At 37.4% G+C, this 26,649-nt stretch overlaps 1 protein-coding gene across 1 annotated transcript; it reads left to right on the top strand.

The window, feature by feature from the left end:
• The first annotated feature begins 307 nt into the window (after positions 1–307).
• LOC117336053 (di-N-acetylchitobiase-like) lies at positions 308–25,070 on the top strand. Its single transcript, XM_033896403.1, has 9 exons — positions 308–531; positions 7,941–8,079; positions 8,731–8,948; positions 10,130–10,301; positions 11,421–11,515; positions 12,107–12,289; positions 18,389–18,482; positions 21,989–22,123; positions 23,668–25,070. The coding sequence occupies exons 1-9, from the start codon at positions 379–381 to the stop codon at positions 23,835–23,837; spliced, it is 1,359 nt and encodes a 452-aa protein (XP_033752294.1). The 5' UTR covers positions 308–378; the 3' UTR covers positions 23,838–25,070.
• The last annotated feature ends 1,579 nt before the right edge of the window (positions 25,071–26,649 follow it).

Below are 26,649 nucleotides of genomic sequence, written 5' to 3'. Positions count from 1 at the left end.
GCTTGCTCTGATATTCATATTTAGATATTGTAAATAAAGTTAAGAATTATTTTTGAGTATTACCAAAACTGTGGTGTAGGGGAGGTAACTCTCATGCAAATTTCACTTTTTTTTCTTTTTTTTTTTTGTACCAGTAGAACTCTACATACTGAAAACGAAACTAAAATATAGGCCCTAAGAGAAGTATGTTTAACAAAATTAAAAGCATCAAACAAAAAGAAAACTAGGCATGGTTTGAAATTCGTTTGTAGAAATGTGCTCTGTTGAAGTCTGAGACCGGAAGTTTACATGACGTCACGTGATTTTCACCTGTCATGGCGAAATTTAATGAATTTTAGGGAAGAGACAGGTGTATTATTAGCGCTAGCCTAACTAACGATGGGTCGTCTGTCGGTGATAATTGTATTAATAAGCTTTTGTTTGTCTGAAGTAACATGTAATAATGCTGCAGCTCATGGAGATCCGCCATGCCACTGTAAAAGCAGAGATATGTGTAATGTGATTCCTCGAATACCCAAGCAGCGCATGGAGGTAAAACGAACCGCTGATATATATACATGTGTATATATATATTACGTAATGTATAGGTTCCAAGTATATGATGTTATAACACATCCTAGTTGTCACTTATAAGTAAACCTATTTTAGTGACGATGTTGGTACAGTCTCAATTTTATTCTCTCGAAACATGTTGCCTTATTTTATCTTTTTAGCTACCACTGTTTAATATGATGGACGATGCCGGTATTAGGTTAGAAAGAGAGAGGTCACCAGGTTTGAACCTAGCATGGGTAGACTTTGATTTCGTAAACTACATTTGACTTCGAAAATATTAAAGAAAAAAATGTCATAAAAAAATCCAAACCAAGAGTTCATTCCTTGTATACACAGTGATAGGCCGGAACCGACTGGATGATCAGGAATATAGTGTGTGCAGAACACATTCACACATAGTTCCTCCTAAGTTTCTAACCATTAGGCCTCTCTCTACCTTTGTATTAAAACAGGGAATTAAAAACGTATTAAGGTATATAATTATATAGGTGTAACGTCCGCTCTCCATGAACACGGGACGTGAAAGTTCTTTTTGGGATGGTTGTGGTGTGATAAACATAATTCAACACTGGATATAAAGTTTACTTATATTTATTAATCCACAGGAAAATCCCGAAGGTACAATACAATCCAATGAAGTTTCATCCATCTTCCACACTATCGCCGGCGCATTCACACTTAACAGTTCACACACATTTAAACAAAACTAAGTCCTCACATCCTAAATATGTACATCCAAACGGCACTAAGTCCGTTTAGACTGAAAGCTGCTGGAGAACTCCTTATGCAAAACGCGCAAGTCCTTTTATATCCCCTAAGGGTTAATTAATATGTATGAATTGAGGATGTGGTCAATTGACCAATCCTGACCTTTAACCCGAAATATGGGCGTATCTAAACCCCTATCTCGTCATTTCCAAATACAGCCCTAGGCACTGACCACTGGTCCCACGGACCGTGTGCTACCTAATAACGACTGACTTTCAGGTTCTACCGTTTGGTTATATTTTACCTTGATATAGAATGAAGGGTGTAAACCTAAAACGGGTTAATTAGCTACTGATCTAAGGGAAGCAACTCGAATAGATTTGGCTGACTATAGCGTATAGCTTTAACTACTCTAGGTAACTTTGAACACATAATATATAAAACTTGTCTATTTCCTAGTTCACTACACAACCCCCTTCTTTCGAAGAGTTTGTGTCCCCACAAACGTCATACATAGTTAATAGTTTTCGTAACAAAAGCAATCTATCTTTTCTAACGTGAAAACATAAAACATATTAACATACCATTTTGCGTTTGCATTAACAAAAACTTTTCTTACTACATGTACGAGTCTAAACTTTAATGTCAAATATTATTTCCTGACATTCTACACGCATTTTAAAAGGTTTTGGCACTAAAACTTCTTTGCGTAATAAAAAATAATGTTTACAGGCCTATAGCTAACATCGATCGCTTACGAGCTCCTGGCGGCTATATATATCCGCAAAGTTCAAACAAACATCGTAAAATTAATGTCTACCAAAATATTAACATACATTTTACTACTTTACCGTAACGTTTCAAAAATGTACCTAGTCTACAAAAACATACAACAACTCGTACTCTTCGTATACACCTACATCTTTATCACACGTTATACCCCTGCACACATAAAACGTCATCAGACTGTATATGAATTATAGATTTTACATCGATATCCTACCTATTTGGCTACTTGGACACAATCGAGCATCATTTTTCAAGTATATTTCGGATATGAAATAACAAATATACGTAAGGTTTAGTTGTAACGTCCAAACCCCCAAGTATACGTATCCACTAATACGATATACTACAATATTGAGATAAAATCCACCCATAACCCTTAATTTGAGTTACATCTAAGATAGAAATCTAACATTGGAGGCAATACTCACAACTATAATATTAATGAACATGCTATTCGTACATTACCTTTGACACAGTGAAATAAATTCCAAAAATTCACATGTATAAATGTGATCCACGGAAACAATAACTAATAATCACAGTTAGTGTGTTTGTCCTAAATAATATATCCATCCGGAATTTTATAAGTCACTTTTTGATATCACAAAGTTCAGTTATATAATGTCACTGTAAAGTATCCACGCACGTAATAATCCTTTGGTAATTCTGCATAATTCAGTCCATTTCAAAGTTACAAATCCAAAAGTAACGAATTTCCGTATTTCACTAAATGTTCTAATCCAAGTCGCAAGTTTGAATTAATATCACAGTTCAAACATCAGATCAAAGTATCAACGTTTAAATCCCTTGATAATTTTGCACCGTTCCTATTAAAAAGTTAATAATCCTTTAAAAGTCCTGAATGTTCGCGATTCACAAAACTTTATTCTTTCTCTGGTAATGATCCAAAACCAGAGTTCAACGAACATCACTTTTTGAATTAGATAAGTTCAGTCAGTGAGTCACTTCGCAAAGTTGAAATCTTTACCGATTCAAAACAAAATCCATTCTTCATCCCCCCAGGGGCCTGCGTCCATATAGGGCAATAATTATGTCGATGATAACTACGTAATCCAATCTTCATCCCCATTGGGCATGCGTCCATAAAGGGCAATAGTCGATGATCTTCGTAAGTCCTTTGAAGTTTAAAACTGAGGTCTCTTAAGTTTCGATGGCTCGCCCAGTTCGCGTTGTCCTGACAACGAGGGGTGTCCACTTCTGGTCAGTCGTTGGACCTGGCGAGTCCAAACGCTTAGGTAAATTATTGGTAGGGGTGGAAGCTCCCGCTGTGCTGGGGTCGGTCGCGCTGTCCCCTGTACGTGTACCTCCGTAAGGCTTCCAATTGCCACTGTGTATTACAACTGGCTCTGATCTTCCGGAGTAACGAATTCTAAATAACACATCACTAAGCCGTGCGACTACTGTCCACGGTCCGGTCCAATCACGGGCTAACTTAGCCTTAGTTCCCACTATTATTTAATGTTGGAATCTGCGTATTTTATCTCCAATATCATAACACATTTTGGTCATGAATATAGCTACCGTTTTCCGTGCCGTACTGAATGATTGGTAAACTTTGTGAACACGTTTTACCGAGTTAATTCGAATTATTACTGAGTTCGAATTGAATATTGTTTCCAGTATATGTCCTTTGAAAAACATTAATTTTCACTTATCTTGATGTAAATCTAGAGTTTACAATTAAATGTGACAAAGTTACTAGCTTCCGTGTAAAGAATATAAATTCCACTTTCCAAGCTTGAATATCCGAGAATCGGAGCAGATATGTCGTTATTCCAGTTCGTTGAATGCGAACATACACTGAGCATTCCTTAGTCCATAGTTTGACCACTTAAACACCTTTTCCTGGCGAGGTCACGCAGACATTTCGCTATTAGTGCGAAACCGAACATGAATTTCCGATAATTTGACGCAATTCCGAGATCTAACGCTCTATAGCTGTAACTCGGTAATATACAAAACTGGAGCAACATCGCTTCAACTGCCGCGATTTTCGAAGGAGTTCCAATGCTATCCTGAGAAACCACCTGTCCTAGGATCTAAACTTCATTGTACAAGAAGTTGCATTATTCGCCTTAAATTTCGCGCGATATCAAGGCTACCAAACAGCGGTCAAACTATACCAAAACTGTTTAAAATCCTTCGCGTACACACTTATTGTCCAGATGAAGCACTATATATATAGTATTATATGCACTAGCTTCCACTTAGCGCCTATTCCATCCTGGAACACATGATTGGCACTATTCAAAGTCCAAAATCATCTACATGTACAAATATCATCCTCACTAGCTGAGACGTAACGAACGCGGACTTGGCTCAATCTGACATCGATGAAAAGAGTCAAATTAACAAATACAAGCGAATTAAACCACAGCTCCACTGAATGCGACCAAATATCATCTATACGACCAAATACGTGTAGGATACACATCATCTGCTATGTTAACACATATTCTCCAGGAATTCTTCATTTTCTATACCAAAACCACGAGCTAAAACTTGTCTCTTCAATTCCACAATTTTTGAATAATGCACGTTTCTCCATGACATAAGTAGTTTCAAATCGCGTGCGAAACGGTACTAACACAGGGCGTTCTTCTGGTGTTACATTGTATTCGATGATACGCCAAAAGATGTTTCCATCATGGAATTACTCCTGGCCCCAGAGTCTAATTTCCAATTAAGTTAACGGCTATTTTGCTATCAACTTCCTATTCGCGTTGCTTCGAACATTACGAATTTAGCTTTCACATCTTCCTGTCTGCGACTTTGCGCGGAAGATTTTAAACTTTTCCACTTTCTCCCAATGTCTGTTTTAGCACCACCGTTCGCTTTCCCCGTATGGTCGACCCCATCAACCTTACTGTCTTAGGTCCAGAAATTGGCGATACTTGACTTTGGTTATTCCCTGATTTGAGCCTTCCCGAATCTAGGACTGACACACGATACACTGATCAAGTTCCTGCTCATTTTACTACTTATTCTGAGAGTCGTCAAAATCTATGAACGATCATAGTTTCCTAAATGGTCAAAAACATTTGTCTAAAATGCTTAATCATTTTATTTAGCAATTCAAAAGTTCTTTGACACCGTCACAGCTGTTATAAGCGTTATTCGACAATATTTCGATGATTTTTTAATGTACTCACGGTTCATTGGATAAAATTTCCTATACATGTCCTGTATATATCCTGTATATAATCCCGGAAAATTGTCGGATTTTAACTTCCAAGTAGCGAAAATATTCACTTTTAATTTCCTAAATACTTCTCCGTTAGGCACTATTAACGCGAGAAAACACAATGAGTTAACTTCCATAGTAACTCGGAAACCACTAGAAAAATCCTCAGCTTCCCGAGGGTAAATATCCTCCGAAAATCCCAGACCTATGTCCTGCATCATATCCCGAGTAAATAGATTTCTCAATATAACTTCAATATAATAGAGAACACAACTGCTAAACACAGTCAAAACGTTCCATTACTCAACATTTCTTTGTGAAACACACAACTATATGATGTGGGTAGCGGAGATAAATCCACAAGCTCGAGGCAAGCACTTCTAGAGTTAAAATCCATTTCCGAACAAAGTTTCCGAATATATGCCGTTCCTTTGTAAACTAGGAGTAACGGACTTAAAACACACAGTTTTCGTGCTCTCGATAGCACTACAGGATTTGACGAGTTGTATGAATCCAATCGTACCAGACTCCGTCGAACGACAGACCTCACAGTTTTTCGTAGAATTCTTACATCCATAGTGTTTGTTCCAGTTTATCACAACCACATTTTAAAACCATCCCACCGCTGCCACCAATTGTAACGTCCGCTCTCCATGAACACGGGACGTGAAAGTTCTTTTTGGGATGGTTGTGGTGTGATAAACATAATTCAACACTGGATATAAAGTTTACTTATATTTATTAATCCACAGGAAAATCCCGAAGGTACAATACAATCCAATGAAGTTTCATCCATCTTCCACACTATCGCCGGCGCATTCACACTTAACAGTTCACACACATTTAAACAAAACTAAGTCCTCACATCCTAAATATGTACATCCAAACGGCACTAAGTCCGTTTAGACTGAAAGCTGCTGGAGAACTCCTTATGCAAAACGCGCAAGTCCTTTTATATCCCCTAAGGGTTAATTAATATGTATGAATTGAGGATGTGGTCAATTGACCAATCCTGACCTTTAACCCGAAATATGGGCGTATCTAAACCCCTATCTCGTCATTTCCAAATACAGCCCTAGGCACTGACCACTGGTCCCACGGACCGTGTGCTACCTAATAACGACTGACTTTCAGGTTCTACCGTTTGGTTATATTTTACCTTGATATAGAATGAAGGGTGTAAACCTAAAACGGGTTAATTAGCTACTGATCTAAGGGAAGCAACTCGAATAGATTTGGCTGACTATAGCGTATAGCTTTAACTACTCTAGGTAACTTTGAACACATAATATATAAAACTTGTCTATTTCCTAGTTCACTACATAGGTAATATACCTGACCATGGTCTGTGCATTATGATACATTTATCTTGTGTGTTTATATAGACAATTTCCTTTAGTTTGATTGGATTAAGAGACCGTCAGTTGTACATGTACAGCAACCATAAACCAAGTGTATCACTCATGATCACTGTCATTAAACCCAGTCTAGCTTATAGGCATCCCTTTAGACTCCTGAGTGTGTTTGAGCTCCCCAAATTCAGATTTGACTCTTGATCCAATTTGTCAATTATGTCATTTAAACACCCAATATAAGCACTTAAGGCTTGAAAGCATAAAGCTTATGTCTGTATGACATATTTTTTGACCCTTCATCATATTTTTGAGAATGATCAAGTACGTATATTGACAAATATGGCTAGCTATACAGTGCATGCAAACTGACTGCACCATATTTTTGCCCATGCTTGTAATATTGACACAGTAACTTGGTTACAGGATTTGGAGTAAATGTATATATGACATCAGTCATAAGTTATAACCACAACACATAAATTCCACTATTCATACAAGTAACATGTCATTTTCATACTTTATAAAAAAGCAGTTGAATCAATTTATGAAAAAATTGTTCTTTCTATCTAACACATATTGGATTTGATACCCTTGATTTTATAGGATTTGCTGATTAGTCAGCTAAATGTGCCTCACAAATATAAGCCTTTTTTACATTAGGGGAGAGGCTTATTTGAGGATAAATATCATTATACAGTATTAGGGGAGAGGCTTATTTGAGGATAAATATCATTAGACAGTATTAGGGGAGAGGCTTATTTGAGGATAAATATCATTATACAGTATTAGGGGAGAGGCTTATTTGAGGATAAATATCATTATACAGTATTAGGGGAGAGGCTTATTTGAGGATAAATATCATTATACAGTATTAGCTTAGATTAATTATAAATGCCGCCATTACTAATTGTGTAGACTGGCTCCCTGTCTCTAGAATATTAAAATTATAAATAAAATTGACCTTTATGATTTTGGTCACTAGGATATGTCTGATTCTAAGTTTCAAACTAGGGGGAGATAATCTAGTATTAAAATTTAGTGGAGCAGTTCTAACAAAAAACTTAGGGGCTGGTGGCCAGTCTACTAATTGTGATATCAATATCTCTTCCACTAAAACATCTGCCACTAGCTATATATATATATAGCTAGTGCAGTGAGTTTGAGTGCAGACTTAGGTGTATCTAAGTCTGTGATCAAGGAAAAAATCTCGTTATACAGTACTTCAGATTTCGACATCCCTGTAGCATAGGTTATTGCCACTCATTAATAACTGTGGTATCTCTTGGTGGGTTGTATGTTTATATTTACACGTTTCTCTATATTTTTAGGCCTTTGTGGTGACAGAAGGCAAGTCCTCCCATAAAGAATGGGTGTGGGACCATATCACCATGGTTCTCAATAAAGGAGCTGACAACAACGAACTCATGTGCCACGCACACTCCCTCGGAGTAGGATATGCAATCATGGGTATGTTTTCATCAAATTAGTCAATTGCAAAATTGATGCTACTTAAGATTATATTAATGAATTCAAATTTTGACTTATGAATGGGGTTGAGAAATGAATGATAAAAGACAGAAGAGCAAGTCTGAAAGGAAGAACAAAAGCTTCGACATTGAAGGAGACCTGCAAGAGGGATAAACCCATGGTCCAAAACCTGGGGGATAAAATTGATTGTCCCCATCATAGCATCTGAGGTTATACACGTATTTGTGTATTTCATACCTTTGTTGTCACGCTGTGAGAGGGGTGAATTCGGGCCTATGGGGAGGGAAAACATAAGGCCAGCTTCGATGTGTCGACCATCTTTATTTTCTTCCTCTCTATTCTAAACAACAACAAAAATAGGCCGGACGGACTAATTCCGGAATCAAGTACAAACTAATAAAATAAGAATGAAATGGAACTAAAATATCCGGAAAAAGAGTTATTTACCCTTTGACCTTACATGAAATAGATAGAGATCTCACCGACCAGTATTAGCATAAACATAACACCTTGTCTGAACACTAGTGTTAAGTTTTGACCCAGCATGAACAAATGTTGATATGATATTCTAGAATAACTTGCAACATGTGTTGTTCAATGACAGTGCATTTCCTACTTGTGTTATTTCAGAGGAGATCCCTGTCTATGAGAACTACACTGGTAACAAGAACTACTCGGACTGGGTAGAAAGAGTGGGCAACCGCGTTAAAGCAATGCACGCCGACGGAGTTTCAGTCAACTTGCTTGATTTGGTGGGACAGTGTCAAGCTGATGCCGAGCATATTGATAAGGTCACTGATGCTGTGGGTCAGGTTTACCGCAAAATAAAATCCGAAGGATGGCCAAAGGTTAGTACTGGAGGAAATGTCCTGTTAAGAATGGTCTCAGATCATACAGTCAGATGGTCATATTGATTTGGCAGCTTATTCTGTGGACTTGTTACGATAATTATATTGATATTATGTATAGATTATGATGATAATTGTAAAGATATTGTATCATTTGTGAGGTCAAAAGGTCAGGGTTAAATCTTGTACATTCACAGGAATACTAGACTTCTTCTATGGAAAACATTGTTATATCATTTCCAAAGCAAATTTGCAAATTGGATGCAATTAAAAAAACCAGACCAAAAGCCATGGCTACAAGGTCAAATGTCAAAGTCAGTAGTCCAAAGGTTGAGGTAAAATTGTTTGTACCATTTCACCGATGAACATTGCTATGACATTATGAAGCAAAGATGGTCAGAATTAAACAACTCAACTGACCACCAAGGTCAAACGTCAGTAAGCCGAAAGATCAAGGTCATATTTTTAAAAAAAATTGGTCGGAATTCAACAAAAAGTTAATTGACCAAAGACGAGATTTATTTGGTCAAAAAAGGTTAAAGGTCAAGAACACAAGGTCAATCTCAATTGGGGTCCAATGGTCAGGGACAAGTTGGATCATTATTAAACAAGACTTTTGGGAGATGTATAGCCACAAGGAGCCTTTGCTGACCAGTCAGTGTTCCATTGCGAATCAAATCTGGGGTATAGATGCATTAGTTCATAATCAAACTGTAACAAGGTAGAATAATTATTGATGACTTTCCTTAAAGAGTGTTTTTTGTTTTTGTTTTTATCTGTTTGAGGGGGCAGGGGTACAAAAATGTCACATGTAGATGAATTTTGAGCATTATTGTGACTTTGCTCTTCCTGACATGTCTCTAATGTACATTAACCAGTATGTTCTAACACCTGAGAATACCTGGGAAATCTAATGTACATTAACCAGTATGTACTAACACCTAAGAATGCCAGGGAAATCTTGCTATGTAGAGTGTTGGTCTTGTAAACCATAGGTTTCGAGTTTGATCCTTGGCAAACAGGTATTGAAATAATGATTTCTGTTTGATGTAGATTTAAAATACTAGACCAAATTTTCAAATATTTAAGCACTATATAGATTTCTGTGTTTTGCACCATCAACAAACAGCTAAACGATACAGACCTATTAGATTTCTGAAAAATTATTTTTTCATTTTCAGCTTCTCTGCATTGTTCCATGGATGCCACCCTGTTACCAAGGACAGTGCCACCTAACATCAGACCTTCTGCGTTACTGTGACTATTTTGTGACAAATCCAGATAGTTACATTACATCCTGTAACCTTCAGTGCAGAGCTCAAGCTACTATCCCAAAGAGTCGCATGGTGCTAGGTAGGAATTCTCTAAAAATCTTAACCCTTAAATTAAATATAGGGCACATGCCACTCTCCAAAAGAGTTGCATGGTGCTAGGTAGGAATTCTCTATCTTAACCCCTAAAGTGTAGGGCACATGACACTATCCCAAAGAGATGTATGGTGCTATGGTAGGAATTTGCTACAAAACTGGTCTCTATAATATGAAAGCATTATTTCCCTTTTTTGAGACATATATATGGACCTTTAGTGTTGTAGACATGGTCAGTGTCTTAAAATATAAGCTGTATTTTGGCGAGGGTGAAGAAAGACAAAGTGTCTTTCTGTCCCGAGCCAAAAATACAGCTTATATTTTAAGACACTGACCATGTATTCTGTTTATCCTGTAACAAATTTGAAGTGAAACGGTATCAACAATGATCCAAATATGTTCGCCTTCTAAACGCTGTTTCACTTGGAAGTAGGTCAGTCGAATTGACGCAGGTGCTAAGATTCCAAAATACAGCGGTTTTCCGTCATTGCAGTATACAGCAAAAATATATATGGTAGGTGTATTCTGACAATGCCGTGGCAGTTGCAGGATAAAAACATATATATGGACCTTTAGGGTTGTATATACAGACATATATATATACAGACATATAGACCTTTAGGGTTGTATATACAAACATTTATATATATAGACCTTTATGGTTGTATACACAGACATACATTTGGACATTTAGGGTTGTATACACCGACATACATTTGGACATTTAGGGTTGTATATACAGACATATATATGGACCTTAAGGTTTTTATATACAGACATATAGACATTTACGGTTATATATAAAAACAGACACATGATATGGATCTTCATGTATATATAACAACATTATTTTTACCTGACTTTTACAACAGCCTGCTTTATTGGGAAAATATTGTTTTAATTTGTCAAAAATGGGAAGAAATTTGTAATTTTTTTCTTCATTTTGGAAAATAACACTTTTTAGCAAAGGAAAACAGCCTTTTTTGGCATAAAAACATAACGAAAAGTATCACAGTAATCAAGAATTTATGATATCATTTCTGGTCAAGACTTTAAAATAGAATGTTATAACATTATGTTGAGATGATTAATTCTTTATTTGAAGGCATAGACGAGTACCTGGCTATTGGTGTCCAAAGAAACCAGCTATTGATGGGGATTCCATGGCATGGCTATGCCTACAAGTGTGACAAAGTTAAGGTAGAGCTGATTAACAACCGTAAACACTTTTATTTCATAGCTTTAGAATTGTTTGAGGTTGATAAATATCAATTTGTTCATTCAATATTCCAGATCAGTTCCTTCAGACAAATTGAAGATTCAGAAAAAACTGAATCCTTGATTTATATTGATATTTCTTAATTATTTGAGGTTGATAAATATCAATTTGTTAACTTAATAATCCAAGTCAGTTCCTTAAACCAGATTGAAGATTTATTAAAATAGAACAATAACTACATTTCCATACATGCCATACCTCCCGGCGTGAGACAAAATCTCCCTTATTTTCAAGTCATTTATTTCCTCCCGGGAGGAGAGCCCAAATTCCCGTATTTTGTAATTCCCTCCGGTATTTTTGCAGACACCATTTTTGTTTGCATACCAGTAGTTATTCTCGCGAGATTTAATGAGATTTGGCTAAATTTAGCGATCACGTGATCCATCTGTTCACGTGATCACTCAATCAAAATGGTGCCTGTTGGACACGGCTTTCACACGAAGCTCTGGCTAGTGTAATGTTTCCGCTAGAATATCTGTCACCATGAAATAAAGGCAATGATTTCTTTTCAGGTCACTAAAGATAACACCAGAATATGCATGTTATCCAAGGACAACAACACTAATGAATGTGACTTCAAGGGCTCGCGTACTCGCTGGTCCATCAGTGACATCATGGCCAACTATCCACAACAGTTTTCCAAACACAACTGGGATGGTTTGCAAGCAGCACCATATTTCAGCACCAATTTCCTGGTAATGATAGACGATTGATGTCTGTATAGATGGGTACAGTATATGTGTTGTGGTGTTTCTGTTATAACCTGGGTCCCCTTCAGTCCTTCAAACTATAAATTATACATATCTTGTTGAAGGAAGAACGTGTTTGATTGGGGTTGCATTGCAGATCCCAAGGTAAACATCACTATGTAATATGAAAAGAAAATATTTTTTTCTGTTCGATATCTTGCGTTCCTGTGAGTCCATCAATCTTAATCTTCGTAATTGTTAAACGTCCTTTCATACTTACCATACTTGCCAACTTTTTAAAATTCTCATGGGGGAGAAAGTGCGTGAGCGACATTTTTGACTGGAAAACACATTTCACGCGCGACACATTTATCAAACAAAAACTAAGGGGCGATAATTTGCTATTGGAAAATAAATTCCTTGCATGAACACTTAAGCTTCCTTCCCTCACTGAAAAAAAGGGGGGGGGGGGGGGGGGGACTTATTTCAAGCTTGGCCAATGATCTTTTTTATTCAAGTTTGGAAAGATAATTATATAAGCAACAAGTTACAAAAAAATAGCTGCAAAATTACATAATTTTTAATTATTTCTGGAAATGATTTAACTCACTGTTCACTCTAAATAAAAGTATTTACTTAGATATGTTATGAAAATAAGATAGATGTCAGTCAATTAAATGTAAATTATCACAATGATATCACTTTCTATCAAGATTTCTCTCCAGCAGTAAACTTGAAAAGAAAATACCTAAAATGTCACGATAAATATCTAGAGTACAATATAATATCTGAATGAAATTTCAAATGTTTCCTTTGGATTACAACAAAGACAATAATACAAAAAAAATATATAAAAAGGGCTGTACCAGCAGTTGTAATCACTATAGGCTTTCAAAGTTTTAACATGACAGTATTTAGTTTAAGAAAGTGAGTATTTGTGGACATGTTTTTGTCTTTCAAAATGTGAATTGGGAAAGTTTATGCCAAAATAAGTCTCTGCTAATTGACACTAAGTATGCTGATGCTACGGTGATTGAAACGACGTTACCTACCGGCAACCAGGCCTTCGGTCTAAATGGTCGTTATTGTGAATTTATTTCCTTAAGCTAATTACCTAACGATCAGCCAATGTTGAAATGTAGTTAACATTCCAGTAAGTATTCTGTCACATTCGATACTCCGTTGATAACATTGCCAGTATTGTTTTCACTTTTACTGTCCGAGATATACGGTCAAGTAGAGGTCGTTTATGCGCTTGACATCAAAGGCAGTATAGGAAGCCATTTACAAGCGTTTAATCAACCATGACTGACCTGCTACAAAACCATCACCACGCGTCCTCAGCTTAATTGGTTTTAATTAATTGTTTATTTATCGGGGTATTGTCACCCTTGCAGTCAGTGAAGTGTCAGAATTTCGTTACGGTCTGTGAGCAGGTCAGTTAACTGACCAATGCCCTACACATATGTCTTTCACCAGCCAGCAAGCGTTACCTGCCATAGGCCTAAGTGAATCTAACAAGATGAATAGGGGCTCCATACGGGGTTATCAAGACATATTCTCCAAAATCGGGAGAATACACTATGTTTTATCTATACGATCGGGAGACGGGGCAGGGAGTCTGAAATCGGGAAATTCCCGACTAAATCGGGAAAGTTGGCAAGTATGACTTACTGAATGCTTGTTAGTCCCCTACCGGTGAATGTCTTGTATGCGGCACAAAACACTTGTTAGTCCCCTGCCGGTGAATGTCTTGTATGCAACACAAAACACTTGTTAGTCCCCTGCCGATGAATGTCTTGTATGCGGCACAAAACACTTGTTAGTCCCCTACCGGTGAATGTCTTGTATGCGGCACAAAACACTTGTTAGTCCCCTACCGGTGAATGTCTTGTATGCGGCACAAAACACTTGTTAGTCCCCTACCGGTGAATGTCTTGTATGCGGCACAAAACATAAAGGTCTGTCAACACTAGTGGCGATCAGAACACCTTGCCTTCGTCTGCCAATGTAGGCTTGGAAGTAAGTGTATTGGTTGATTCGTCTGACGATGACAGCAAACTAAAGCTGTCGATAGGGTAAACAACATGGCTGCAACCAGTACATTCCACATGGATTTGAAATATTTAACTGTTTGTGAAAAGGAGGCTTTGTATAAATATTATTGTATGTTTTTCATTTTAATTTTGTGTTATGTTTACTATCCAACTGTAAAGATTAGCAGATATACTTGGATTCTAGGTGTTCATATGCAGGTACAATTAAGCTTAGTGTCTACTGTTTTTACTAGTCCTCTACCGGTGAAACCGGGGGACTATAGGTTTTGCCTGCTTCCGTCCGTCAGTCCGTCCGTCCGGTTAAAGTTTTGGTTAAAGTTTTATAATGGCACACCATTCACTTAATAATGGTATTAGGATGCTGATTCTTTGCATAGAGGTTCTTTGGGTGTGTAGGCATTACTTTTGTATGGTTAAAACTGAAAAAAATATTTTCATTTTTTGAAAATTTTTCCATATTATGGACTTAACTGTTTTCTCTGTATTCTTGAAGTTAAAGTTTTGGAATAAAATCAGTGTACTACTATGCTGTGCTATGCAGAATCATGTTTATAATTTCAATCCAAGGCTGTTATTACATATTTCACTTTAAATTCACTTTGGATTTTTTTACTCTGTACAGTAGACATACCAAAAGAATACCTGAACATCTTTTAGGGGCAGGAAACATTGTTTATTCAACCCAATAGAGTTGAATTTACACATTGTTTGGAATGAACTTATTTTCATAAAATGATCATGTATCAGTTTTGGCTAAACTTTTTTACTCAAATTTGGCTTAAGTTTTAACTTGAGGGCATCGATAGGGGACATGTATTGGTTTAGCAATACTCACAGAATGCTTGTTAGATTTATATTTTGCATGCCCCTGCCTTAAAACGAGGAGGAGAGGCATATAGCGTTACCCATCCTGTCCGTCGCCTCCCATCCTGTCCCGTCGCCTCCCATCCTGTCCCGTCGCCTTCCATCCTGTCCCGTCCTGTCCCGCCGCCTCCCATCCTGTCCTGTCCTGTCCTGCGCCTCCCATCCTGTCCCGTCCTCTCCCGTCCTGTCCCATCCTGTCCCGTCCTGTCCCGTCGCCTCCCATCCTGTCCCGTCCTGTCCCGTCCTGTCCCATCCTGTCCCGTCGCCTCCCGTCGCCTCCCATCCTGTCCAATCCTGTCCCGTCTTGTCCCGCCGCCTCCCATCCTGTCCCGTCTTGTCCCGTCGCCTCCCGTCTTGTCCCGCCGCCTCCCGTCCTGTCCCGTCCTGTCCCGTTGCCTCCCATCCTGTCCCGTCCTGTCCCGTTGCCTCCCATCCTGTCCCGTCCTGTCCCGTCGCCTCCCATCCTGTCCCGTCTTGTCCCGTCGCCTCCCGTCCTGTCCCGTCGCCTCCCATCCTGTCCCGTCGCCTCCCGTCCCAATGCAATATAGCTAGCTAATCTCAGGAACTGCTGATGCGATCCTCACCAAACTGTATTTCGGAGTGACAAATGGCAGCGGGGGCATTTATGTTTCACAGACATTTTCTAGTTTTATTCATCAACAGGGATGAATTCATTATATATATCAACGAAATGATCCTCAAAAATTTCTATTGTCTACCAAATGTCAGAAAATTTAGTTGACTCATCTCAGTGTTGTTAAAAGTGTATTAGACACCAAATTTGACTCATCCAGAACATCCACTTGTAAAAGTTTAACAGACCAATTTAATGTTGGTAGATGTTTTAAATTTCATGTAGTAGGGAGTATGAGGTGTGAAAGAACAATTACTATTGTAATACTCAGTAATCATACTATTAAACATTAGACATTTTGTTATGAGTCAGTTACTTTGCAGTTGAGTAAAAAAAAAATTTTCTTATCAATATATACATGTATCATGAATCTATAATTTATCAAGCAAAGTGTTGGATTGAACAAGACTTCAGTTGACCAGAAATTATTATCACGGGCCAACATTCAATGTCATTTTTAAAAATTCAAGTCCAATTTTGTATTTTTTTCACTGGTGCACATTTCTTACGGCTGTATGAAGCATAGTTGATTTGTCAGTGTTTTAGTTTTCGTAAAGGGCTATATATGCCGAGCTTTTCTTCACCAGTCTTAAAAAGGCAATTTTCAGTCGCTTCAGTATTAAAATTTTTATTCTAGTACATTGTACATTGATGTATTCCTATATAATTATACTAGTGGTTTCAAATTAAAACTATAAAATCCCTTTAGCCCAAACTTCAAACAAATAGGAACATCATTTCTGGAGACCTAGAAGAAAATTTGGAGAATAGTATAAAGACTTATCAAGGGTTAGAGTGAATGGGGGAGGCGAGGGGGTGTCATATTTCATTAGTGTTTGTGAAATAATCTGATGGAATTGCATGGAAGGATACGATAAATTGTTGGTTCTATGAATGTGAGGATCAAGTCGTAAGCTATAGGTGTTGATTTAAAGTTTAATCTGCCAAGAATGTTAAAAGTTCTAGTTGGTTTCGATACTGTGACTGCTGATGTACATGTATAGGCAGATGAAATGATATCCATATCAACAGATACTCATCATATGGTTATATAGTAGATATATAACTGAAGAAAAGGAAGAAAAACAGTTACCAGAAGAAGATACATACAAGACTAATGTATGTGTCAACTGTATCTGCTACTCTAATCTAAAAATAGAAACATGCCTAATAATATAATTGCCTTAATTATTGATATGCTTTTTGGTTATAAATAACTCATTTTATCCTGCAACTGCCACCGCATTGTCGGAATACACCCACCGTATATATTTTTGCTGTATACGGCAGTGACGGAAAACAGCTGTATATCGCCAAGGCTCGCCACTTGTTGTCTTTCTTTACCCTCGCCAAAATACAGCTTATATTTTAAGACACTGACCATGTATTCTCTATTTATGTCATACGTAATTATTCTTAAAAGGGTTTGATATTACTTAAAATAACTTACAATTGCTTATATTAATTTCATTTGCTTATTATAAAAAATCACTCCAAAATAACCACACTCCTACAATGCATACATTTGTCTTTGTGAATGACACATGGTTGTGTTCTGTAGAATGCTGATGAAAGTTATATGATATATATGAGGTCAAAGATTTGTTCAAGTATTGAAAAATAGACTTTATCAAAGTGGCAAGTTCTTTACTCTATAAATGAGATCATTAGCCAGCTGTTGGTGAACACCTGTAAAGAGATACTGGTATATGAATCAGCTCTATAACTGATGTCATTTCTATTTTATAATTTTCAAGGTAGAGAAAGGAGAACACACCTTTGACGAAAACTGATCTCAGCCCTGATAACATGTTTTCTTGATTTCATTTATGTCTAGAATTCATAATGTAATTTATATGCATTTACATCAAAATACCTGTAATAAGACTGCATACATGTAATTAAGATATTGTAGAGGTACTTTGTATGCTGTCATGCAATTTAGATGCATATCAACGAAAATACATCAACATAAAATTACCATAATATCTCGGTATGATCCTCCACATTGAGTGGTTTACTTAAATACCAGGCCCTGTTGTTTTTTTATATAAGATTGACGGTGATAATGAAATTTTGTGAATTTATAAAAATGTGGCTGATCATAGAGTTTCAAGGTTTTTGGGTCAAAGTCCAGGTCACTGTTACTATTTTTAGCGGGGGCTTGGTAGGGGATATGGATTGCTTTAGCAATGCCCAGTATTCTTGTTCAATCTTCATAACTAAAAGAAGTCCTGCAATACTTATATCAGGTGCTTGCTTCAGATACATTTTCCTGTCTAGAACTGGAACATCATGATTAATGTTATAATTCATTTACAGTAAATGGATTTCTCTACTTCTGTGTGGCCACACAGGTGATACCCCATTTCTGTGGAATATTTGTATCAGATTAAATGTTCTTTAATGAAGTCTTCAGATTCTTCATTTAATGACATGACAAAATGTTTTGCTTTGAAAATATTTCCCTGTATATCTTAGAATTATGATATGTCATTGGTATAGATAAGGACCATCAGCAAATTTTAGAATGTTTTAATTGTTTTCCAGAACAAGACAGTAAATGAGACACATTCATTCTGGTTTGAGGGAATGGACAGTCTGTTGGACAAGTACCAGGTGGTCAAAGGTGCTGAATTAGAAGGTAAGGTAATAACTTTAGACTGCCCATAAAATCAATGATAGAAAACTCAAAATATTTTACCACAAAATTTTCAGTGATATTTTGTCAAACTTCTGTATTAAATAAACAGTGATTAAAACTACTCCTAGTTTGAAAAAGATTAAAATTCAAAACGATCAAAACCAGAAATTGGGAATCAGACTTGACCAGATTTTTTTCCCAACAGTCCGGTTGGCTACAGGTAATTTTCCCATGGATGTTAAGCTGTGATTTCATCGGATTTGTCCATTGGTCATGATGACATTTCAGCATAACTGTTAAATTAGGGTTGCTAATTAAGGAAATCTAGGAGTGTTATGAAAAATAATCTGCATTGACCAATATGAATTTCATTAAATGACCAATGTATGTTCTTGGTTGATTGTATACCTAAAGCTAGGTCATTGGATATTCTGGGCTGACTATATACCTAGGACACTGGGTATTCTGAGTTTATTATATACCTAGGACACTGGATATTCTGAGTTGACTATATACCTAGGACACTGGGTATTCTGGGTTGACTATATACCTAGGACACTGGGTATTCTGGACTGACTATATACCTAGGACACTGGATATTCTGGGCTGACTATATACCTAGGACACTGGATATTCTGGGCTGACTATATACCTACTAGGTCACTAGATATTCTGGACTGACTATATACCTAGGACACTGGGTATTCTGGGTTGACTATATACCTAGGACACTGGATATTCTGGACTGACTATATACCTAGGTCACTGGATATTCTGGGTTGACTATATACCTAGGACACTGCGTATTCTGGGTTGACTATATACCTAGGACACTGCGTATTCTGGGTTGACTATATACCTAGGACACTGGATATTATGGACTGACTTTATACCTAGGTCATTGGATATTCTGGGTTGACTATATACCTAGGTCACTGGATATTCTGGACTGACTATATACCTAGGACACTGGATATTCTGGGCTGACTATATACCTAGGACACTGGATATTCTGGGCTGACTATATACCTAGGACACTAGATATTCTGGGCTGACTATATACCTAGAACACTGGATATTCTGGGCTGACTTTATACCTACTAGGTCACTAGATATTCTGGGTTGACTATTTACTTAGGACACTGGATATTCTGGACTGACTATATACCTAGGACACTAGATGTTCTGGGCTGACTATATACCTGGGACACTGGATATTCTGGATTGACTATATACCTAGGACACTGGATATTCTGGGCTGACTATATACCTAGGACACTGGATATTCTGGGCTGACTATATACCTAGGACACTGGATATTCTGGGTTGACTATATACCTAGGACACTGGATATTCTGGACTGACTATTTACCTAGGACACTGGATATTCTGGACTGACTATATACCTAGGTCACTGGATATTCTGGACTTACTATATACCTAGGACACTGGATATTCTGGGTTGACTATATACTGTACCTAGGACACTAGATCTCTTCATAGAATAGAATATTCAGTGTTTTTATAAATGACAGCTTATGCCATAGATTTTATATGAATCTGAGGTCCTGATGAGACTGGTCCCTAAGAATGAGATATTCTAAGTTTGAAGTTTTTTACTCTTGTCTGGTCCAATACCTGTCTCATTAGAAAAAAAGAACTTGTGATGTTTTAGATAGAATGTGTATTTTGTGATAGTGATACTCTTATACGGTTAATTGTAAGCTCTGTCAGCGTAGACTGGCTTATATTAGAGACAGCCAATCTGTTGGCTGGCAGTGACAGATGAGAGATTGGAAGTCTCGATAGAGTTGCGGTCCTGTAATGTATGATTTAGTAAACTTTGACATTCAGACACTACAGTTACAGGAACTGACAGCAGTTTTCTTATGCCCTGCCATGAAATGGGGGAGGTGGGCATATAGTGTTATCCATGCCCTGTCCCGTGACCCAGGGTTGCCAACTCACTCACGTGAGACAAAAAACTCACGTAAAAACGTCCCTAAAATGTCCCTTCTCACGTTGAAGCAATCCTCACGTAACGTGAGGTACAAATCTCACACATTGATTAAGTTTTCTCAAGTCGCCTCACGCGAAGCCATGAAACTACATTGATTAATTTTCTCAAGTCGCCTCACACGAAGCCATAAAATCGACAACTTTAGCTTGGGACTGTTCAAAGGGGAATAACTCTTACAGTTTTTGTAAAGATTACACCAGGCGTCGCGCTTCACATCCGGTTGGTAGCGACGGAAGCACGTTCGGAGAGCTGACTTCTGAACGCGATAACTAAGCTTAGACCTACAAAAATAGTGAGCAATATTCACATTATTAGTTTATAACTGAACAATCCCTTTGATATTTCGTGAAATATGCCGTCGTCCAAAAGCAAAAATATCACTATCTGGTCCACTAAGCTCGCCAAGTTCAAAGAATCGCCGTGGGGAAAAAAATCACGATTGCATTTCTAAAAGTGTTTTCAGAAATGTTGCAAGTTGTTAAAGCTAACTTTTCGATCAGATCAAGTGCAGTATGTGATATAAAACGCCACATTTTGTCAGTTGGTTTTTTTCAGCTAAAAGTTTATATAATTACCAAAGCTGGAAATTATAAACTCTTGACAGATAATTCACATTTTATTTTTACTTTTGCAAGACAATCCGGAAATTCTATATGGCAGTGACGGACAAAATGATTGCAAAGTTCCCTTTGCATGATCCTTCTTTGACATGGATTTTTTGGTACCTAGCCATAGAGCTATATACTTTATCTACTAGAAATTAAATCCAAAAATCTCAAACGCCTACAGGCTACATGATATAAATAGAACAGTACGTTATCCATTGCTTCAAAACATTTTATAATCTTAACCCTGAACTATAGAATAAAACTATTAATAATCAACTTACAAAAACTATTGGAAACTTATTTAGTTCTTTAAGTTCTACAACTGGCAGCTAGATTACATGTAATGTCACCAAGGATGAGGAGAAGGATTCACTAGAGGAGGAAATTATTGACTATCAGCTTGCTCCAAAGGAGGAGATTTCAAAGCAAGAAGATATATTCAATAAATGGCTTAAATATCTGTTAATGTCTGATATTTTTTCTACAACATTAAATCATATAATAAAACGCCTTGATGCCGCGACGTCGTAAAAAAGTCTCACACATTGGAAGAGCCCAATGGTGGGAGATCTCCCACATTGGGCTACTTACAGGTTGGCAACTCTGCCTGTCCTGTCTGTGTCCGTCCAATCCTGTCCCGTCCTGTCGGTGTCCGTCCAATCCTGTCCCGTCCCGTTGCCTCCCATCCCAATGCAATGTAACAAAATAATCTCAGTAACTGGTGTTGCGATCCTCCCCAAACTGTGTTTCAGGGTGTGAAGACAGTTTCTAGTTTTACACATTCTGTTAATTGAAATCATCATGACCCTACCAAAGGTTCACATAATGATTAAAATGGATGGATTTTCAATCGGTATTGATGTCCCTCTCTGTTGTAGGTGTGGTGATTTGGTCGGGGGATGACCTCACAAACAAGATCACAGATGCCAAGAACCAGATGATCTGGAACTGGATGATCCACGTCCTCTTCTTGACCGGTTCACCGGTACAGAAAAACCAGATGGATATGGCAGGTAAGTAGGGTTTCGTGGAGTTTCACAGTGACTTGATCAGTCAGTGTACAATAAAAATATTTTGTTGTTAAATTGTGCTTTACCAAAATATATTAATTCATTTTAGGAAAATGTAGACCTAGATTAACATTGTGTCTTTGACGAACAAGAAGACAATTACCCATCCATAAAACCTGGTCTTATTTTTTTCTTTTTTAATTGATCAAGTTTTATTATTCACAATTTCATATAAATGACAGTTTTAGATCAGAATGACAATGACTTGAGTTGTATAACAACAATCAATATTAAGATACGACCTTAACTCCCGCCCCCTTTTCTATCCGATGCCCTCCCTTTCTGTCTTATTCGTCTTATTATTTGACTTCTCAAGTGTCTCCATATAAATCTTTTCATCTTATTTTGCCCATTTTGTGAATCTTTTGTGAGAATTATGGTTGCCTTTACATATCTGTTTTATGACACTGACTTTTTGTTTTTATGACACTGACTTTTTGTTTGTATGACACTGACTTGTTGTTTGTATGACACTGACTTGTTGTTTTTTATGACACTGACTTGTTGTTTTTATGACACTGACTTGTTATTGTATGACACTGGCTTGTTGTTTGTACGACACTGACTTGTTGTTTTTATGACACTGACTTGTTGTTTGTATGACACTGACTTGTTGTTTTATGACACGGACTTGTTGTTTGTACGACACTGACTTGTTGTTTCCTGACACTGACTTGTTTTTATGACACTGGCTTGTTTGTACGACACTGACTTGTTGTTTGTACGACACTGACTTGTTGTTTGTATAACACTGACTTGTTGTTTGTACGACACTGACTTGTTGTTTCCTAACACTGACTTGTTTTTATGACACTGGCTTGTTGTTTGTACGACACTGACTTGTTGTTTGTACGACACTGACTTGTTGTTTGTACGACACTGACTTGTTGTTTGTACGACACTGACTTGTTGTTTTATGACACTGGCTTGTTGTTTGTACGATACTGACTTGTTGTTTGTATAACACTGACTTGTTGTTTTTATGACACTGACTTGTTGTTTGTTTGACACTGACTTGTTGTTTGTACGACACTGGCTTGTTGTTTGTACAACACTGACTTGTTGTTTGTACGACACTGACTTGTTGTTTGTACGACACTGACTTGTTGTTTCCTGACACTGACTTGTTTTTATGACACTGGCTTGTTGTTTGTACGACACTGACTTGTTGTTTCCTGACACTGACTTGTTGTTTGTATAACACTGACTTGTTGTTTGTACGACACTGACTTGTTGTTTTTATGACACTGACTTGTTGTTTGTATGACACTGACTTGTTGTTTTTATGACACTGACTTGTTGTTTTATGACACTGACTTGTTGTTTTTATGACACTGACTTGTTGTTTGTATGACACTGACTTGTTGTTTTTTATGACACTGACTTGTTGTTTGTATGACACTGACTTGTTGTTTTTATGACACTGACATGTTGTTTTATGACACTGACTTGTTGTTTTCATGTCAAAATATTATCCATACTTCCAGGAAAGGCTGCTGGTATAGGAGTAGGCTGTTTTCTGGGAGGATGTCTCTTTGGTTTCCTTGTCACCTGTGTGGCCTACACCAAACGAATCAAGAAAATGAAAGTCAGGAAACCATTTGAAAAAGATGATTATTTGGGTGATGAATACCATGATGATGATGACAACTTGTGAAAATGTTTAATGAATGTTTGTTTGGAAGAGTAAATATGGCTTTGATGACAGTTCTGAGCTGTTAGATTCAAAATAGGTTTTGCTTCATGAGAAACAATTGCAATGTGAGTAGCATGCGAGACAATCTGATGTTAGTGTTTGGGATGAAGTATTTACTGCTATGTGTAAGCCTGTTGTTGAGTGAATGTTTACATACACTCATACATAGCTTGATGTGTTACAGATTATGTTTCCAGTTGATATTCACCCATTGTGAAAATCTCAAATAAGACACACATTGTTAAAAAAACACCAGTGTTAAATTTTCATTATAAAAAGTTTAAGCCGGAATGATCCAACTTTGGCCACTGTCACAAATTTCATTTTTGTTTTGGGCTTATGATATAGTGTCAGAAAAATGTATTTTATAATAAGATACGTGAGTTTATTTGTTTTCTGACCATGGATCACACATTTTTAGCACAGGTTCAATTCAGAAGTCAAGATTTATTTATATAAAAGAACATCAAAATTATATATATATATACAATGTATATATTTTTTTTTTTTACAACTGTCAACTCCGTGTATTCAATAGCTTTTGTTTAGTATTGACATTTTGAATCTCCGGAACAATGTGCATATTATAGTAGTTATGGAACAGTTGGAGTTTACAGCTCTACATTGTATTTCTGATCTGTGTACCTACGTACTTATATTTGTATACATTTTGTATGTGCCCAGGTCTGTACACACATATAATTATGGCTGGTAAATATTCACATTTTCACTGGTAAATTTGTCGGGATGAATATGATTGTGTTTTCTATTTATGTCTGACAGGTGTGCGTATATTTGTTTTCCGTGTGTAGTAAATTAGGGTTGTCTGTGAGATCTTATGGGTGTGACTGGGTGTATACTGATAGGGTTGTATAGAGGATATGATGGATGTGTATGGGTGTGTCTGGGTATGTGTTGGTGTATCGACTACTGGATGTTATAAGGCATGGGTGATCACCAAATGACATTTGAGGTTGACGTTGGATGAGAATGGAATTGTGATTTCAGATGTTTGTCTTGTTTCCTTTAATCTATTAATAGACAAACATTTGTAGGACGTTTTGTGGAATCGTAACGTCCAGAGAGATATTTCATCCTTTTGGTAGATCATTCTCAAAGGCTTGACTAATTACTTTCATGGCAACAAGATGTAGCTATATATAGATACAGTGTATTAACACAGTGTAGTTATAGATACAGGACATCAACACAGTGTAGTTATAGATACAGGACATCAACACGGTGTAGTTATAGATACAGGACATCAACACGGTGTAGTTATAGATACAGGACATCAACACGGTGTAGTTATAGATACAGGACATCAACACGGTGTAGTTATAGATACAGGACATCAACACGGTGTAGTTATAGATACGGGACATCAACACGGTGTAGTTATAGATAGGGGACATCAACACGGTGTAGTTATAGATAGGGGACATCAACACGGTGTAGTTATAGATACAGGACATCAACACGGTGTAGTTATAGATACAGGACATCAACACGGTGTAGTTATAGATACAGGACATCAACACGGTGTAGTTATAGATACAGGACATCAACACGGTGTAGTTATAGATACAGGACATCAACACGGTGTAGTTATAGATACAGGACATCAACACGGTGTAGTTATAGATACAGGACATCAACACGGTGTAGTTACAGATACAGGACATCAACACGGTGTAGTTACAGATACAGGACATCAACACGGTGTAGTTACAGATACAGGACATCAACACGGTGTAGTTATAGATACAGGACGTCAACACGGTGTAGTTATAGATACAGGACGTCAACACGGTGTAGTTATAGATACAGGACGTCAACACGGTGTAGTTATAGATACAGGACATCAACACTGTGTAGTTATAGATACAGGACGTCAACACGGTGTAGTTATAGATACAGGACGTCAACACGGTGTAGTTATAGATACAGGACGTCAACACGGTGTAGTTATAGATACAGGACGTCAACACGGTGTAGTTATAGATACAGGACGTCAACACGGTGTAGTTATAGATACAGGACGTCAACACGGTGTAGTTATAGATACAGGACGTCAACACGGTGTAGTTATAGATACAGGACGTCAACACGGTGTAGTTATAGATACAGGACGTCAACACGGTGTAGTTATAGATACAGGACGTCAACACGGTGTAGTTATAGATACAGGACGTCAACACGGTGTAGTTATAGATACAGGACGTCAACACGGTGTAGTTATAGATACAGGACGTCAACACGGTGTAGTTATAGATACAGGACGTCAACACGGTGTAGTTATAGATACAGGACGTCAACACGGTGTAGTTATAGATACAGGACGTCAACACGGTGTAGTTATAGATAGGGGACATCAACACGGTGTAGTTATAGATACAGGACATCAACACGGTGTAGTTATAGATACAGGACATCAACACGGTGTAGTTATAGATACAGGACATCAACACGGTGTAGTTATAGATACAGGACATCAACACGGTGTAGTTATAGATACAGGACATCAACACGGTGTAGTTATAGATACAGGACATCAACACGGTGTAGTTATAGATACAGTGTATTAACACGGTGTAGTTATAGATACAGGACATCAACACGGTTTAGTTATAGATACAGGACGTCAACACGGTGTAGTTATAGATACAGGACGTCAACACGGTGTAGTTATAGATACAGGACGTCAACACGGTGTAGTTATAGATACAGGACGTCAACACGGTGTAGTTATAGATACAGGACGTCAACACGG

This window comes from Pecten maximus, chromosome 10, assembly GCF_902652985.1.
Source record: "Pecten maximus chromosome 10, xPecMax1.1, whole genome shotgun sequence".
Lineage (NCBI taxonomy): Eukaryota > Metazoa > Mollusca > Bivalvia > Pectinida > Pectinidae > Pecten > Pecten maximus.
Note: the sequence above shows the minus strand (reverse complement) of the source record. Positions and strands in the feature narration are given on the sequence as shown.

Coding starts and splice junctions, on each gene's coding strand:
- LOC117336053 (XM_033896403.1), top strand. CDS start 379: ATGGGTCGTCTGTCGGTGATAATTGTATTAATAAGCTTTTGTTTGTCT. Junction 11,516..12,106: donor ACAAGTGTGACAAAGTTAAG/GTAGAGCTGATT, acceptor ATTTCTTTTCAG/GTCACTAAAGATAACACCAG. Junction 22,124..23,667: donor AAACCAGATGGATATGGCAG/GTAAGTAGGGTT, acceptor CCATACTTCCAG/GAAAGGCTGCTGGTATAGGA.